This window comes from Cetorhinus maximus, chromosome 1 (genome assembly GCF_964194155.1).
Source record: "Cetorhinus maximus chromosome 1, sCetMax3.hap1.1, whole genome shotgun sequence".
NCBI classification, from domain to species: Eukaryota; Metazoa; Chordata; class Chondrichthyes; order Lamniformes; family Cetorhinidae; genus Cetorhinus; species Cetorhinus maximus.
In genome coordinates this window covers 215916205-215934084 of record NC_135879.1, presented here as the reverse complement: position 1 = coordinate 215934084, position 17880 = coordinate 215916205, and the positions used below count along the sequence as shown (strand labels likewise).

The 17880-nt window shown below is 39.2% G+C and overlaps 1 protein-coding gene across 1 annotated transcript in view; it reads left to right on the top strand.

The window, feature by feature from the left end:
• Positions 1 to 17880, top strand: part of LOC144687248 (histone-lysine N-methyltransferase NSD2-like) — a 112340-nt gene that overhangs the window by 66809 nt on the left and 27651 nt on the right. The window contains exons 11-15 of the mRNA XM_078553081.1: positions 3450 to 3587; positions 5182 to 5305; positions 10885 to 11085; positions 14557 to 14739; positions 17086 to 17242. Coding sequence (XP_078409207.1) covers positions 3450 to 3587; positions 5182 to 5305; positions 10885 to 11085; positions 14557 to 14739; positions 17086 to 17242 — 803 coding nt within the window. The remainder of the gene's footprint in view (positions 1 to 3449; positions 3588 to 5181; positions 5306 to 10884; positions 11086 to 14556; positions 14740 to 17085; positions 17243 to 17880) is intronic.

Below are 17880 nucleotides of genomic sequence, written 5' to 3'. Positions count from 1 at the left end.
TTGCGTTTGGTCTCTCCAATGTAGAGGAGACCGCATTGGGAGCAACGAATGCAGTAGACTAAGTTAGGGGAAATGCAAGTGAAATGCTGCTTCACTTGAAAGGAGTGTTTGGGCCCTTGGACGGTGAGGAGAGAGGAAGTGAAGGGGCAGGTGTTGCATCTTCTGCGTGGGCATGGGGAGGTGCCATAAGTAGGGGTTGAGGAGTAGGGGGTGATGGAGGAGTGGACCAGGGTGTCCCGGAGGGAACGATCCCTACGGAATGCCGTCAAGGGGGGTGAAGGGAAGATGTGATGCCACCACCAAACACATCTTCCCTTCACCCCCCTTGACGGCATTCCGTAGGGATCGTTCCCTCCGGGACACCCTGGTCCACTCCTCCATCACCCCCTACTCCTCAACCCCTACTTATGGCACCTCCCCATGCCCACGCAGAAGATGCAACACCTGCCCCTTCACTTCCTCTCTCCTCACCGTCCAAGGGCCCAAACACTCCTTTCAAGTGAAGCAGCATTTCACTTGCATTTCCCCTAACTTAGTCTACTGCATTCGTTGCTCCCAATGCGGTCTCCTCTACATTGGAGAGACCAAACGCAAACTGGGCGACCGTTTTGCGGAACACCTGCGGTCTGTCCGCAAGAAAGACCCAAACCTCCCTGTCGCTTGCCATTTTAACACTCCACCCTGTTCTCTTGCCAACATGTCTGTCCTTGGCTTGCTGCATTGTTCCAGTGAAGCCCAACGCAAACTGGAGGAACAGCACCTCATCTTCCGACTAGGCACTTTACAGCCCTCTGGGCTGAATATTGAATTCAACAACTTTAGATCTTAAACTCCCCATCCCCACCCCGTTTCTTTCCCCCCCCCCCCCCCCCCACCCGCTTTTTTTTTCAATAATTTATATAGATTCTTCTTTCCTCACCTATTTCCATTATTTTTAAATCTAAAACTAAAACCTTTAGTCTTTCCACCCCACCCCCACTAGAGCTGTACTTTGAATATCCTGTTTTCCATTCTTAATTAGCACTTTTCTCAGACAAAGACCACCACCTTCAACACCTCTTTGACCCTTTTGTCTGTGACATCTTTTGATTATCTGCTCACACCACACCCTCAATGTGTCTCTTCACCGCCCCCCCCACCCACCTTAAACCAATTTATATTTCTCCCTTGTTGAAACTATGCTGCAGTTCTGCCGAAGGGCCATGAAGGCTCGAAACGTTAACTGATTTCTTCTCCGCCGATGCTGCCAGACTTGCTGAGTTTTTCCACTTGAATAGTATTGATGGTACAGATCATTAATGACTCCATCAGAGTTTTCCTGTCAACCACCTCTTCCTGAATTTTTTGTTTTCTTTTTTTCAGTATATTTTCCTGTGTGTTTGTTGCATTCTCACATTTGTTGACACTTAAAAGGACAAAAAGGGGTTGCCACCACTCCACTGGCAGAAAGTTCAGCCCACTGGAGGTGTGTCAAGAACTTGTGATAGGAGAAAAAAAAATATTTTGAGAAAATGTAAATGAAGTTCCTATAATCCTGAAACCAGAGTTTTAAAAAAAAAAGATCTAGCTTAATAATCTAAATCTAGCTTTGATTGTAAAAGGGAAGGAAATGCACCTTAAATGTCAAGATTTTAGATAGTGTTAAGAAGCACAGGAGTATTGTGTACAGATGCATATGCTGTTAAAATTGAAAGCTCAAGAAAAGGAAACCATAAAAAGACAAATGACATACTTGGTTTAGTATCTGGAAGGACACAACACTGAAGCTTTTAATTTGTACAAGACCTTAGGGTGGCCACAGTTGGAATTTTTTGTGCTGTTTTAGCCATATGTGTTGGGAAGTACGTATAAACCACTGAGCAGGTTCAGTGTGGGTTCAAGAGGATAGTACCAAGGATGAGTTATGAAGAGATGCTTGCAAAGTTAGAGCTTTTTATCTTTAGAGCTGAAAGATTAAGGGATGATCTGATTAGGCTTCAGGATTATCAAGTGCAAGTAGAGATTGCAACAAGGGCATAAATTAAAGATGATCACAAAAAGGATTCAAGGGAATATTAGGAAAAGCAGTTTACAGAGGATGGTTAACATGTGGAATTATCTGCCTAAACATAAATTATTAAGAGGATTAGATGGTTGCCTGAAAAGACTGGGGCATTAAAGGTTATGGGAAATATGCAGGAGACTCTACTTAAGTAAATGGCTGATGAAGAAAATACGGGCATAGATATGATGGGTCAAGCTGCAGTCTGTTTTTGTGCAATAGGATCCCATTTGACGTGTCTCCTTTTTGGGTGTATTTGTGATGACTGTTTCTCACTCAACATCCCAACTCTGAAAAAAATTACTGAAGTGCTTACATCCAGATAATGTATGTGAATAGTGATCTATTTATTCCACATATTATCCAAATGTGATACTCAGATGTTCCTACTTAGTTACTGGCTCCAAACCTTTTTTTCATTTCAAGTAATCTTTTTAATATGTATTCCCAACTAACTTGTTTGAAAGTTGGCTGTTGACGGCAATACCCTTTTTTTAAAGTGCATGTTTAGCTTTGATAGATTTCGTGCTAGATGTCTAAATCAGTGTAGTGTTGCAATATATGTAGGTACAAAAAATGCATTCTAGCTAAATTGTTTTTATTTCTTTGTCACTATTTCAATCATGAAAGGATGTTTAAGGAAATGGAATTTGATTTTCTAAGATTCTGAACTCACGTGGGACCAATCCATGTTGTAAGCACACTGGAAGCCCCCCCAACACACTTGGCCACTCTGCTCCATTAATGCTTCAGTTGTTTTACTTGGCTCTAAAATTAGAATATTGCCAACTTGCTCATCCTCTTCTGCCTTGTTAATTCATTTGCCAACTAAAAACATTGTATCTAATGAATGTTAATAACCCGCTGTGGAGAACATAATGGCTTTCTTAATTTGTACATGGAATTTGATTCATGCCAAGATGTTTCCCCATACACTGTCCTTGACCAGAGGTTCAAGTGGGTGACCTGCTAGTAGACCTTTGTTGCTGCCCTTCTGAAACTGGGTGCTGTGCCAAAGCTGCTGTTGTAAACATTTCTATCGGGGAAATATATATGTCCCCATCACTTGTTTCAAGCTCATCATGTTGAGGAATTCATGTAATCTTTGTGACCAGTATTTTATGTCAGCAAGCACAACACCCATTTCCTCTTGTGCTGCTTATTTATTTGCTGAATTCAACAGTTTTAAAATATTCAAACATGTATACTGAAATTTCTGGAAAGGTACAGTGCATTACACTGCTCCTGATTTAGTGTTGTGTAAGTTCCCCAAAAATTACATGACCTCAGTTGGTCTTTTGATACTATTTTTGCAGATTAGTTATTTTACCAATATGTCACTTGATGTCATAACATCATAGTAATTAGTGATGTTGAAATATAATTTTGTTTTGCCTCTTGTATTCAGACATCATTTGATGGACAGCTGGAGTCAGCAGATGAAAGTGCAGATGAAACTCCAACAGAGGCTTCATCTGTATCATCCAAAAAATCTCAAGGAGAGCGAGGAGGCACTGGTACAGCTAAGAAAGAAGGAGTTTGTCAGGTGAGACGAACTTCAAGCATACATACAGTACAAAGAAATAGAGCTGTTCGGTCACGTGATCAATTTATTTCATGAGCAAGAAAGAAAATCTAAAATCATGAGTACTGCAGATGTGACTGCATTCCATCTGTCTTTCTGACTTGTGATAAAAACTATTGATCGCTGGATATTTTTATTATGTGCTTGACTTATGAATAAAGAAACTGGCTCCCTATTTGTGTGCGTTTTAATTTTTTTTTATATATAATAGACAGCAATATGGGTACCTTCACTCACGTGATGATCTAATATCTGAGGAGTTTGAAGATACTTCACAGTGTGGTCTTTGGAGAATTAAAGTAAATCACCGTACGATTTCTGTATGTTCACTACTCTTGGTGGTTTTCAGTAGTTTATAAAATTACTGTGGATTGAACACATCACTACTTTTTAATGACTTAAAGGTGCATTTTCTCCCACATAAAATTATGAATGAAGAGTGGAAACTAACTGACTTCAACCATGGAGCAGAAACTATCTAAAACGTTGGACTTCATTGTTAAGCAGCATTTCACTCAAGTAATAGCCACAGTGTTGGCTGGTTTTATGCACATTGCATTGAACGATATATACAAGGCAACCATGTCAAATAATCCTTACATATTTACCAGAAGTTGCTTATAGTTCGCACTTGACTACAGAGATGCATGGTTAGGTAGGGGCTAACCGTGCCTGTGTCTTAGATGCTAAAGTACCTCACTTTTCTGAAGTGAATCTTGAGAGAGAATCACCCATGGTATGTGGCGGATAATGAAATGTGAAGTGGCTTGCTTCCTTTTTTTTTGGTGTACTCTGTTACTGTACTCCTAGTATAAAGTTAACCTCCGCATATCAAGTTTTCAATCTTTTGCATAATCATCTAGTCTAAGGTTTTGGCACTTAGCTTTCAGTTTATGCATTTGTTAAACCTGAGTGACATGTGTGTTTAGCATCTGTAGGACATTATTTTAAAAAAACACTGAACATGAATTAACATAAAGTTAATCAATAAGTTTCTTGGCTTTTTTTTTTGAAAAAATGAGAGGGCAATGGATTCCTTGCTGGTCTCCTTGCTTATCCTCTTCTGCCTTGTCTTCTCTTGTCAAAAAGAACCGAAGATTGCCACGTGGGGTTACTGTATTTGGGCGCGGGAAGGGGGCAGTGGTGTGGTTCTGGCTGATTCTCTTAAAGGGACAGGCGTCCCAAGTGAGTTTCCTGTTGGTATGCTGACCTCACCCAAGGTATGTGGAGGACAACTTCATTTGAAGAATGAGGAATACTGCACCTAAAGGTGAGTAATCTGTCTTTCTTCTTGGTATACCTAATTTTAAAAAAATTTAAGTGATTTTGCAGCTGCGATGCAGTAGAGAGAAAGTGATCTTTTTATTCATCAGCGTGACAGTTATGTAGGGTCCTGTACAAGCTTTTGAATAATTTCAGAGCAGCATACACACTTCACTCAAAACTAAACTTCGATTGCACATCTTCTGCAAGCGTGAAGGTTTTTTAAAATTTAATTTTGGACAGTTTGCTAACTTTTCCACAGGCTGATGCATTATTTTTCTTTTGTTTATAGATGTGTGAGAGCTCTGGTGAACTGCTCCTTTGTGAAGGACAGTGTTGTGGGGCGTTCCATTTGGCTTGTCTTGGGCTGTCTAAATTACCTCAAGGCAAATTTATATGCAGAGAATGCATGTCAGGTAATATATTTTTATTTTTACTGTCGCAGCCAGTTCCCTCTTGAAATGGAGTTGTATACAACATTCTCTTAAGATTTAAAACCTAAATCCATGTACCTCAAATCAAATTTGGATTGTTTATGTGCTTAAAATGCAAAACAATTACATGCCCTAAAATAATCAGCTGGCTTTATTTAAAAAAAGATTAGTATGCTGGTTGACAAAAACTAGGGGATAGATCAAATAGAGAAACAATGGCAGACATTTAAGGGGATATTTCAGAATTTTCAGAATAAGTATATTCCTACTTTAAAGAAAAATTCTAAAGGGAGGACCCACCATCCATGGTTAACCAAAGCAGTTGGGGAAAGCATCAAACTTAATCAGGAGAATGAAATTAGATAGATTGAGTATGAGAGGAAGCTAGCTAGAAATGTAAAAACGGATAGCAAGAGGTCCTACAGAAAAACAAACAGGAAAAGAGTAGGTAAAGTAATTGTTGGTCCTCTAGAGAGTAAGAATGTGGAATTAATAGTAGATAATAAAGAAATGGTGGATGAAATGAACAAATATTTTGCTTCTGTCTTCACTATATAGAGGATTTAAAAAACATTCCAGTGATAGCTGTAAATTGGGAGGTGGTGGGGAGAGAGGAACTTGGTGAAATTACATTCAATAGGGAAGCAATACTGAGCAAACTGACGGAGCTGCGGGCTGACAAGTTTCCAGGTCCAGATGGACTTCATCCTTAGGTCTTAAAAGAGGTGGTTAATGAGGTAGTAGATGTGTTGGTGTTTTCCAAAATTCCCTAGATTCTGGAAAGGTTCCATCAGACGGGAAAATAACAAATAAAACCCCTATATTCAAGAAGGGAGGGAGGCAGAAAAGAGGACACTATAGCCCAGTTGGCTTGACGTCTGTTGTGGGGAAAGTGTTAGAGTCATTCATTAAAGAGGTTATAGCTGGGCACTTAGAAAAGTGTAAGGGAATCGGGAAGAGTCAGCATGGTTTTGTGAAACGGAAATAATGTTTAACCAATTTATTAGAGTCCTTTGAAGGAGTAACATGTGCAGTGCATAGAGGGAAGCTTGTAGACTTACTGTAATTGGATTTCCAGAAAGCATTTAATAAGGTGCCACACCAAATGTTATTGTGGAAAATAAAAGCTCATAATGTAGGGGCCTGGATAGAAGATTGGCTGGCTGGCAGAAAACAGAGTATGCATAAATGGGTCTTTGTCTGATTGGCAGGATGCAACGAGTGGAGTCCCACAGGGGCTTGTGCTGGGGCGTCAACTTTTTACAATTTGCATCAGTGACTTAGATGAGGGGAGCGAAGACATGGTAGCTAAATTTGCATATGACACAGAGATAGGTAGGAAACTATGTTGCGAAGGGGATAAGGAGGTTGCAGAAGGATATGGATAAGTTGTGAATGGACAAAAACCTGGCAGATGGAGTTTAATGTGGGAAAATGTGAAGTTCTGCAGAATTCTGAGGTGCAGAGGTATTCTCGTGCGTGTGTCACAGAAAGTTAGTATGCAGGTACAGCATGTAATCAAGAAGGCTAATTGAATGCTATTCTTTATTGCAAGAGGAATTGAACATAAAAGTAAGGATGTTATGCTTCAGTTATACAGGGCATTGGTGAGACCATATATCGAATATTGTGTACAGTTTTGATCTCCTTATTTAAGGAAGAATGTAAATACATTGGAGGCAGTTCAGAGGAGGCTTACTAGATTGATACCTGGAATGAGTGGGTTGTCTTATGAGGATATGTTGGACAGGCTTAGCTTGTTTCCATTGAAGTTTAGAAGAGTGAGGGGTGATTTGATTGAAGTATATAAGATCCTGAATGGTCTTGACAAGGTAGACATGGAAAGGATGTTTCCTCTTGTGGGTGAGTCCAGAACCAGGGGTCACTGTTTTAAAATTAAGGGCTGCCCTTTTAGGACAGAGAAGAGGAGAATTTTTTTCTTCAGGTTGTGTGACTTTGGAATACCCTGCCTCAGAAGGCAATGGAGGTGGGGTCACTGAATATTTTTAAGGCAGAGGTAGATAGATTTTTGTTAGGCAAGGGAATCTAAGGTTATTGGGGGTAGATGGGAATGTGGAACTCGACACAAACAGATCAGCCATGATCTTATTGATTGAAGGAGCAGGCTTGAGGGGCCAAATGGCCGACTTCTCCTATTTTGTATGTATGTAACTTCTTGGATATGTCAAAATTGCTCCTTTTACAATTTCTGTAATATAGCTGTTAGTTAATTCCACATAATATGCAACAAATGGTTCTGCGCTTTGTAAACACGTTCTGTTCAAATTTATCTGTGCACTAATTATTCAAAAAATTTTCTTACTGCATAATTGCCACTTTAGTTTAATTATTTATTAAAATATTTTCACTGTTAAATTTACTTTACCAAAATCATGTTTCATTCAATGCAAACTATGATTTTTTTTGGAAAGGAAATAATTAGCTAATCACAATGAGTAAAATAGGACAACAAAATAATGTACCCACTGAATTGCAGAACGAGTTAGTATTTAGCATGATGTGACTCCACAGACAGTATGCAAATTATTCATCTTATACACTTTGTTTTGCTTGACTTTAACCACAACCAGCATTTAATCTTGTTTTTTTTAACCTCCATCCTCAACACACAATCTATAAAACGATATGAGTTTCCATTATGCCACATCCTTTTGTACACCTGCTCTGCTTTTCCACACTTATAAAGTACTGACTCATTTTGCATTTGCAATGCCAGATTAGGCAAGTAGAGGCAAAACTAGGTAAGCATATATTTTTAAATGTCAACTGCATTGTTCACCTGTTGAAAGATCCTTTTGTATCCTGCATGTGAAACACATAGGGCGATCAATGTTTCAGGTGTGATTCTTCATTATCTGCTATTCATTGCTGTTTTTATTTCAGATTTTCTTCAACGGTAGGCTTTTTTTTTTAACTTCTATAATCTGTAGGGTTAGAAGCTCACCCAGTCTTTGAAGAAGTCATGCAGAACAGAAAATGTCTAAAGAGGTTGTGATATTTTTCACCTGGGATACCAAATGGCCGCTGAGAATGTGTTCTTCTCGTACATAAACTACTTTAGAATTTCCAGTATAATCCAAATTTTCTTTGTAGCCAAAAGGGACTATTATCTCCAGAGTTAAAATTCATGTACTGTGGTCTAGTTTGGGTAAATGTGAAAGAATCTTGGCCGAATATGCCCGGTGCCATGACCTTTATGTCCCAAACCACACAACCTATTATATCCAGACAATGAAGAAGTTAGAGAAATCCTGCTATTGCAATGCATTAGTGTTTGGGTAGCATAAATGGTTGCCAGAGGTTATACTCCATTTTAAATGGAGTTTATCCAATATTCTGTTGCATGCCCCACATTATGCCATTGTCCTCCATGTTCCATCCCTTGCTTTAATTGCAAAGGGTTATCACATGCATGCCCCTAACAGCATATTTTTATCTTAAACTCCAGCTTCTTCGCTTTGATGCATTTTCAGTTGTAAAATTAACAGCATAGTGGTGGCTCTAACAATTCAGATAACATGCTGAGTTACCCAGACCAGAGCTCCCATGACCTATTGAACGTAACTGCCTTCTATGCTTGATAATCCAGTTAAATAATCAGTTTATTTTCTTGTCCATAAATGAATCATATAGTGTGAATGGAGTAGTACATAAGTGTCTATGTATCAGACTGTACTTCATTGGTAATAGATGACCTCAAATCCTAAACCATCGAATTACTCAGACCACTGAGGTATAAATGGTATATCCGGCACATCTCCCTAATATATTGTGACCTGTGTAGTTAAACCTTCCCCAGTGGATCCAACGTCGCCTACCTTGTATTTTTTTATTTCGTTGGATGTGAGCATCGCTGGTAAGTCCAGCATTTATTGCACTATTGTTTATCCCTAACTGTCCTTGAGCAGGTGGTGGTGAACTGCCTTGAACTGCAGCAGTCCATCTGGTATAGGTACACCCACATTGTTAGGGAGGGAGTTCCAGAATTTTGACCCAGCTTCAGTGGAGGAATGATGATTATAGTTCCAGGTCAGGATGGCGTGTGGCCTGGAACTTGAAGGTGGTGGTGTCTCCATGCATCTGTTATCTTTGCAGCCCCTACCACCAGAAGGACGAGTTTGGGAGGTGCTCTCAAAGGAGCCTTGGCAAGTTGCTGCAGAGCATCTTGTAGATGGTACACACTGCTGCCACTGTGTGCCAGTGATGGAAGGAGTGAATGTTTAAGGTTGTGTCAATCAAGCAGGCTGCTTTGTCCTGCGTGGTGTTGGGCTTCTTGGATGTGGTTGGAGCCACACTCATTCAGGCAAGCAGAGAGTATTCCATCATACTCTTGACTTGTGCCTTCTGGGTGGTGCACAATCTGTGGGGAGTCAGGTGAGTTACTTGCCACAGAACTCAGCCTCTGACCTGCTCCAGTATTTATATGGTTGGTACAGTTAAGTTTCTAGTCAACCTGCAGGATGTTGATGGGGGTTTAATGATGGTGATGCCCTTGAATTGCAGGTGGAGATGGTTGGATTCTCTTTTGTTGGTGATAATCATTGTCCAGCACCTGTGTGGTGTGAATGTTACTTGCCAATTATCAGCCCAAGCCTTAATGTTGTCACAAATTGTTTCAATATCTAAGGCCAGTTGGTTTTGGGGTGGGGGTGGGTTGAGGGGAAGGGGGGACAGGCATTGTAATTGGTGGTCGTCCTTGATGGGAGCAGAATAAAATACAGCATACTTGCCTAAAAGATAATCTTTCAAATTAAGAACTTTGCAACTAGTCATTTCTTCCACCCATTGTTTTATTTATTATTCGTTCATGGGATATGGGCGTCGCTGGCTAGGCCAGCTTTTATTGCCCTTGTTCAGAGGGCATTTTAAGAGTCAACCACATTGCTATGTAGGCCAAACCAGGTAAGGACGACAGATTTCCTTCCCTAAAGGACATTAGTGAACCAGAAGGTTTTACGACAATCAGCAATGGTTTAATGGTCGTCATTAGACTTTGATTTCCAGATTTTTATTGAATGCGAATGCAAATTCCACCATCTGCCATAGTGGGATTCGAACCTGGGTACCACTACCACTATGCCACCACCTCTCTTCTGCCCCCCCACAACCTTGCAGTGGTCAACTCTTAAAATGCCTTCTGAACAAGGGCAATTAGGGATGGGCAATAAATGCTGGCCTAGCCAGCAATGCCCACATCCCATGAATGAATTTTTAAAAATTGTTGGAGAAGGCTGATGCTTTGAGATTATAGATTGAATAATTAGTTGCATTTCTGACAATATTATCTGGTAACTCTTACAAAACCCATAATTTTACACTTGATATTTCTCAAGTCCAGAATAAATATTTTTACACCTGTCACATGATGACCAAACACGGTAACCTCTTCTAAAAGATGCAAAAGACTATGATTTAATGAAATTTTTAAGATGATTAGAGTTTTTTTTAATTTATTGTGAGACATTGTATTCATGGAACTTTTTTTAAAAATGAGATTTATGCATTATATGTTTTTTATTTTATTTATTTATTTTGTGCAGGTGTTCACACATGTTTTGTGTGTAAGAAGAATGGGCCTGATGTTAAACGTTGTAATGTTCCTCTGTGTGGCAAGTTCTACCATGAGGACTGTGTGAGAAAGTACCCCCCAACTGTGTTTGAAAACAAGAGGTTTCGATGCCCACTGCATACTTGTATCAGCTGCCATGCCACAAACCCCTCTAACCCCAGGGCGACAAAAGGTGCAAAATTCCTCCAGATAAGTGAAAATGCCTTAGAGCATAGATTGTTAAAATTTACTTGTGTGAAAAATTTATTTTTACAGGATTTAAATTTTAAATGGACCTTAGGTTTTTAGTTCAAAATTATATTACAACATCTATGTGTAGTTGCCTAATTGTAATTGATTATTCATATGAAAATCTGAATAATGTAAGTTCTTTGACTGCACTTTCAAAATTTGCTTTTAACTCAACAAAAATAGTGTTTTATAGCTTTGTCTTTGGATTTTAGAGAAACTTGCACAAAGTGATTTATTCGTTCTTTCTTTTGAAAGACATGAATTTGTCAGGGTGGGGTAGTAGGTTTCCAAAAGTGGATCAGAAATTGATTATAAGGGTGCTTTAGCGATTCATACAAGGGCCATTATGATCAATGTAGATCAATGATTTGAAATTGAGAACTAAAACAACTATCTAAGTTAGCTGATACAAAATGGAAGGAAAGGGAGCACTATTTACAATTTAGGAGGCAGTACACCATTGTGGACAGCTCAACATTGAGTGGATATGCTGAAGTAGTGAACGCTCCCTTGAATTAAATACCTGATGTAGCGGAGAAGCTATTGAAACTAGGAATGTTCAGGAAGACCTCCTCAATGTGCTCAAAATCTTGAGGGCTATAAATAGATTGATTACCTACAATATGTTTGGCAGTCACAAACCTAGCTAAGAGGCACAGTCTCAAGCTCAGACAGAGAAGGTGAATAGATGGTTTATGTTTAACTGCCTTATACATACAGTGATTAATTATGTAGAACAGACTATTGAAGGTGCCATGGAGGCAGACAAGGTTGACACATTCAGGAAGAAATTTGAATGGCTGTTTGGTAAAGAAGGTGATAAAGAATGAGTATGAGCGAATAAGTAGTACATTATTTCAAACTTCTGTGACCATCTGGATATATCATAATGGTCTTTTCTCATACTACAATTTGCTATGTTCCTAGAACTTAATGCATATACTTTGACAAATGCAAATGCGCCAACTTGCTTCACAACTGTGACTCGGACATGGAGTAAGGTGGGAAGGGTAGGAAAGGTGTCTAAAAATGGAGTAAATAAGGTAAATTTTAAGGAGGGTTTTGAACGTGTGAACAGATGTGACAAGATAAAAGGGTTTAGGGAGAAAATCCCAGAATGTGGGGGCAAGATAATTGAAGGCTCTGCCACCGACATTTTTCCTTTAATTTTTCTGGGATATGGGCATCGCTGGCAAGGCCAGCATTTATTGCCCATCCGTAATTGCCCTTGAACTGAGTGGCTTGCTCAATTATTTCAGAGGGCAGTTAAGAGTCGATCACATTACTGTGGATCTGGTGTCACATGTAGTCCAGAACAGGTAAGGGTGGCAGGCTTCAAAAGTTATCAAAATAATGAGGGGCCTGGACAGAGTAGATAGGGAGAAACTGTTCTGGCTCGTAAACGGATCGAGAACCAGAGGGCACAGTTTTAAAGTGTTTTGCAAAAGGAGCAAATGTGAGGTGAGAACTTTATCACACAGTGAGTAGTTGGGGTTTGGAATGCACTGCCTGGAAGTGTGGTGGAGGCAGGTTCAATTGAGGCATTCAAGAGAGCATTGGATGATTATTTAAATAGAAACAATGTGCAGGGTTACAGGGTAAAGGCAGGAGATTGCTACTAAGTTAAAATGCTCAGAGAGCCAGTGCAGACATGATGGGCCGAATGGCGGCCACCTACACCATAACAATTCTGTGATTCTGATTTCCTTCCCTAAAGGACATTTGTGAACCAAATGAGTTTTTACAGCAGTCAATGACAGTTGTCATGATTACCATCACTGTGATTAGCTTTATGTTCCAGATTTATTAATTGAATTTAAATCCCACAAGCTGCCATGGTAGCACTTAAACCCATGTCCTCAGAGCATTAGCCTGGACCTCTGGATTACTCATCCTGTCACATTACTATTTATGGGGAGTAGTGGTAGTCTAGAAAGAGAGGGAACTCGCAGATTAATTAGAAAAGTTGAAGACATGGCAAGGACACAGCATGCAAAGAGATTGTAAAGATAGGGAAGCACCAATGACATGAGGCTGACGAGAATTTTAGAGATCAGTGAGCTAAGGGGCAGAAAAGATTGGGGTGAAAGATGAAGATTGGATTTTCCATAGGGCAAAGTGTCACTGGCCTCAAGTGGGTATTGAAAACATTGAGTCTGGAGGTGTTTCACATTTTGAAGTGGGAGTCCTAGTGGTGAATTGAGCGTGAAGTTTTACACTGAGCTATATCAATCAATTCACAAAGATGCAAATCACCAGGTTCAATTGAAACAGGCATTTGGATTGGGATCAAGAGTTACGCCCAAGTTCAGTTCATATGTTTCAAGCATCATAACTGCATTATTATACTGGAGAGCCTGAAAAGTGGTAATTTTGACACATGAAGCATATTTAAATTTCTATACCACATCTCAGAACTATTGTTTAGTTGAAATGGAATTCATTACCTTTTTTAAAAAGATAACTAAACATGACTAATGCATCTGTTATGATTACTTAGTGTGAAGTTTTTCTTTAGGGGATGAGTGGGAAAAATGTATGAAAGCTAAGACTTGACTACTTATGTATTTCATGTAGATATGCAAGTTTGCAAGTCTTAAAACTACTTTCACCTTAACTTTGTTGTAAATACTTTCAAACACTATTTTTAAAACCTGGACTTCATTTAAATGCTGTAAAACAACTGGTTAAATTGGAGAAAAGCTATTTCTGTCTGAGGTTACTGTACAGTGTTCTTGCACTGACCTGACTCAAGCCTGTATTCATATGCTTTCGGTGTTAGTTCACCATACTATGAATCGGATGATAGAAATGGTTTACTAATTTCATGATCAAAATGTTTTATAACACTTCATAAACCTATAATGTGGAAATTCACATGAATACCAAATTTAAGAATCATTTACAAAGCCAAGCTGATTCAGGACTGAGAGTAATTGTTCTTTGTTCGGACTTCTTCCATTAGTGACCATTCAAAAACCTATAACTTTCTACCTTGTGCATTTTTTCCAAAATATTTATCTGCTGCATAAGTTATCAGATCTTTTTTCAGGAAACTTCTGTGACATAAAGCAAAAATAAAAACTAAATACCTTTGGCATTTGTAATGTATTGAAAATAATGACCCTCAAATCTAAATTAAGTTTATTTGTCGCTAGGTATATTTGCAAGACTAAAATATTCAATTTAAATGCTTGAAATTCCAAGGGATACAGGATTCCTCACTGACCTTCAAATTCGTGGAAAGAGGAGATTTTTATTGGGGCAGGATGCCACAGTGCTTTTAAGTGAAGTCTTTGATAAGAATCTGTTTTAAAATATTTCTCTACGAATTTACTGAAAATCAGGAGAGATGGAGCTTTAAGAAAATGACAACTTTATTTAAAGGTTAACACTAAATTCTCTCTGTTAGCAGGGCGAATGATGCGCTGCGTCCGCTGTCCTGTGGCTTATCATGGAGGGGAGACCTGTATTGCAGCAGGGTCTGTAATACTGACGGCCAACAGTATTATCTGTAGCAACCATTTTGCTCCAAAAAAGGGGTACAGTCATCATGCCCATGTCAATGTTAGCTGGTGCTTCGTGTGTTCAAGAGGTTAGTTTAAGGTCTTTTAACTGTTGGGTTATGTGAATTGAATGATTATTTTAGCCCTTGAATAATTAGCTTTACAAACTGACTGACTGAATTTGCATGCAAAGGTATTCTTCCCCTCTGACCTTCACATACGGAAGGACTGTTTCCTGAAGTGAGGTGATGTGCATACCCTTCCATACAAGCACATGGCCCACACATACACAGGACACTCTCTTTCATATTTTTACTTGAGTTTATAATGCCATACCTTCTGAAAAGTTAAGCTTACTTTTGTTTACAATGTTTTTCCTGCATAGTCATCAACTTTGACTTGTTTACAGAGTTAATTGGTGTTACTAGCTCAATGCTCTTACCTGAGTTCAACAACTAAATTACCCATAGTCTTTCTGATGGTTCATTTGTCACCACAGTTTCTAGAGATATGCACCCTGGTTAGCTAGTCTCAAATAGAGCACTAATCTTCAAGAACAAATTAATTTAGGTGCTGTTCACAAAATCTGATTAAGCTGGTGGACCATTGTAAAGGTATTTATCTTCAGAACTGTGCCAGTCTGATTCAGGTTAGCCAAAGTTTATCTCTTTCAGCACTGCAAATGCTAACTCACAAATAAATAGGCATTAGTATTGATTCTCTATGCTGGAGCCTTGGTTGATTATTCTACAAGAATTACCTAAATCAGCTACATCTAGTGCTGCAACAGAAGTTTCTGTACCTGTTGTTGCAAATAAAGACAAGAATCTAATTTTTGAGATTCTTCACTTCCTCCTGACATTCCCAACAACAAGGTGGCCAGGAAGTCCCAATCAAATATTTTCTTTCCCTATCCAGGAAGCATCCAGTTTCTCTTTGTGATCCTTTCCACAGCTAAGCTTTATTAATAACTTCAAATCAGCACTCCACTAATGTCATCAGTTCCCATTAGCTTCAGATTTCAACAGGTGCCCTATCAGTGATGGGCACAGGTTCAATTTTTTTCTGTTGACAGGGTGAATGATGTCTGCTCTCCTGTGGCTTATCATGGAGGGGATTAGTTTCTAATCTCTTTTACATAGATAAGGAAGTGTAAAAGTGTGAGGCACTTGTCTGTTGCAGAAGCGATGGAAATGAGGAAAGGCTATCCATGAAGGCTGCATTTGTTGCCAACGCTGTGCATGCGCGGTTTTCATGTTTTACTCCATTTCGTTATTGTGAGCTCATATCATCGCGGCTATGTTTTAGGTGTCGTCCCTTAATTCCTAATTGAAGTGGATTGGCCGGAGCGCCTGTCACCCACAGAGGAAGTCGGTTTTCTGGGTCACAGCCCCAATCAGACTTTGGCCTTGGGCAGTGATTTTGATCTGAGCAGGAGTCAGACATTGTTTACCAGATATAGGATTTTGTGGATGCGAGAGAGACATTGTTCAGCACGAGAGATTTTTTTTGATGACTCGTATTCCAAATTGCATCTTAAAACTCCAAGTTTATAACTTATGCCCTAGCTGCAACTTCAATGCCACAAGAATTGTAGTTAAATCATTTGCATATTTAACTTTTATTGCTGCTTCTTTAAGTGTGATATGTTGCACAGCAGGTCTCATTCCATTCAGGTTGTCTGCTTCCATTAGTTCAAGCATGCATTACTCAGTAGTATTTATGTCCTGTAAATTTTTCAGTTCTTCCTTGATATTGTTTATAACCAAATCAACCCCAGATGCTACTACTCAGTTTTTCTTTTTAGCATTTTTTTCTACTGCTAGCAGTAAATGCCACACCATCAAACCATTATTAACAAACTAAAATGAATATATTTATTGATCTTTTAGACAGAAGCAGAAAAACACTGCCATAAACTTAATGGCACAATATGCATTGTGTAGTATTTATAGCATATCATTGACACGTGCACAGAGGGTACTGGCAGGCAGGGGTGCAGCAGTGTGACGTCATTAGATTTCTGCACACGTGTGGACCAGTGCACATGTGCAGGCAGATATCGGTGACAATCTTGCATTGGCAAGAGACACGGTGATCCATGAACAGCTCTGTTGCATTTCTTAAGTGTCATCTATGAGCATCTTTGAATTAATGCTTCATCAAATGTTAAATGTGCTTTTAAAAATGGGTGCTAATAATGCCCCTTGTTTCATTATAGGTTTATATATTTAGTGGGAGAAATAAAAATTGCATGGCTGCTGATTTCCTCTTTACTGTTTTCCTACATCACTCCCTCTGCACTTCAAAGTAGTGCTTTAAGTGTTTTCTGAGATTTTATAATGGGTGCTAGATAAGTGCAAAACTTTGTTTTTTTCTAAACACGATGTAAATTTTTATTAAGGTTGTTTCCCTGTTTGGCTCATTTTCTACAGGTGGAAGCCTTTTGTGTTGCGAGTCCTGTCCTGCAGCATTTCACCCAGAATGCCTGAACATTGATATGCCGGAGGGGAGCTGGTATTGCAATGATTGCAAAGCAGGCAAGAAGCCACGCTACAAAGACATCATCTGGGTTAAACTGGGTAGCTACAGGTCAGTGCAAACAAAGAAAAGGCTTTGCTGTTTTTTTTACAAGTTTTGTTAAATATGTTTTTCACTTTATGAGAATGCATTGCATGGCACGATCAATGGCGTTTCAAAGCCGGAAACTTTGAAATCCAAGATCGTTTTGTAAAAGTTAAATAATGCAAATTATTTGCTGTTTCATTTGCATATATCCTTGGAAAGCCATTCTTGTGAATTGTTTAGCTGAGTGATTAGGTCTAGAAATTTCTGACAGGCTGTTAAGCAGATAGAATTACAGAGGGATGAGACTTCCCATGAGTCCTGGTGTTAGTCCCATTCCAAAGCCTAGCAATGGAGCCATTTCCATGAAGTGGAGGTGATCCATTGTTTTGTGGCATCAAATCCACAGTAAGATTGGGACATTGAAGTGGCATCTTGACATCCATCAGGGCAACTGTTATTGGAGCCAGAGACTAAAGAATTTTTAGTAAAGTCTAGACAAAGTCTATGTTGCCATTGGGAAATTGTATTGTGAGCCCAATTTGTGACTGAACTGCTAGTATACCCATAACATGTGGCCATACTTTATATTACCTTCCAAAGAGGTAGAACTAACATGGTCTCTAGCAGTAGGGTATTGTCCTGCTTTGTTGCATGATAATCTT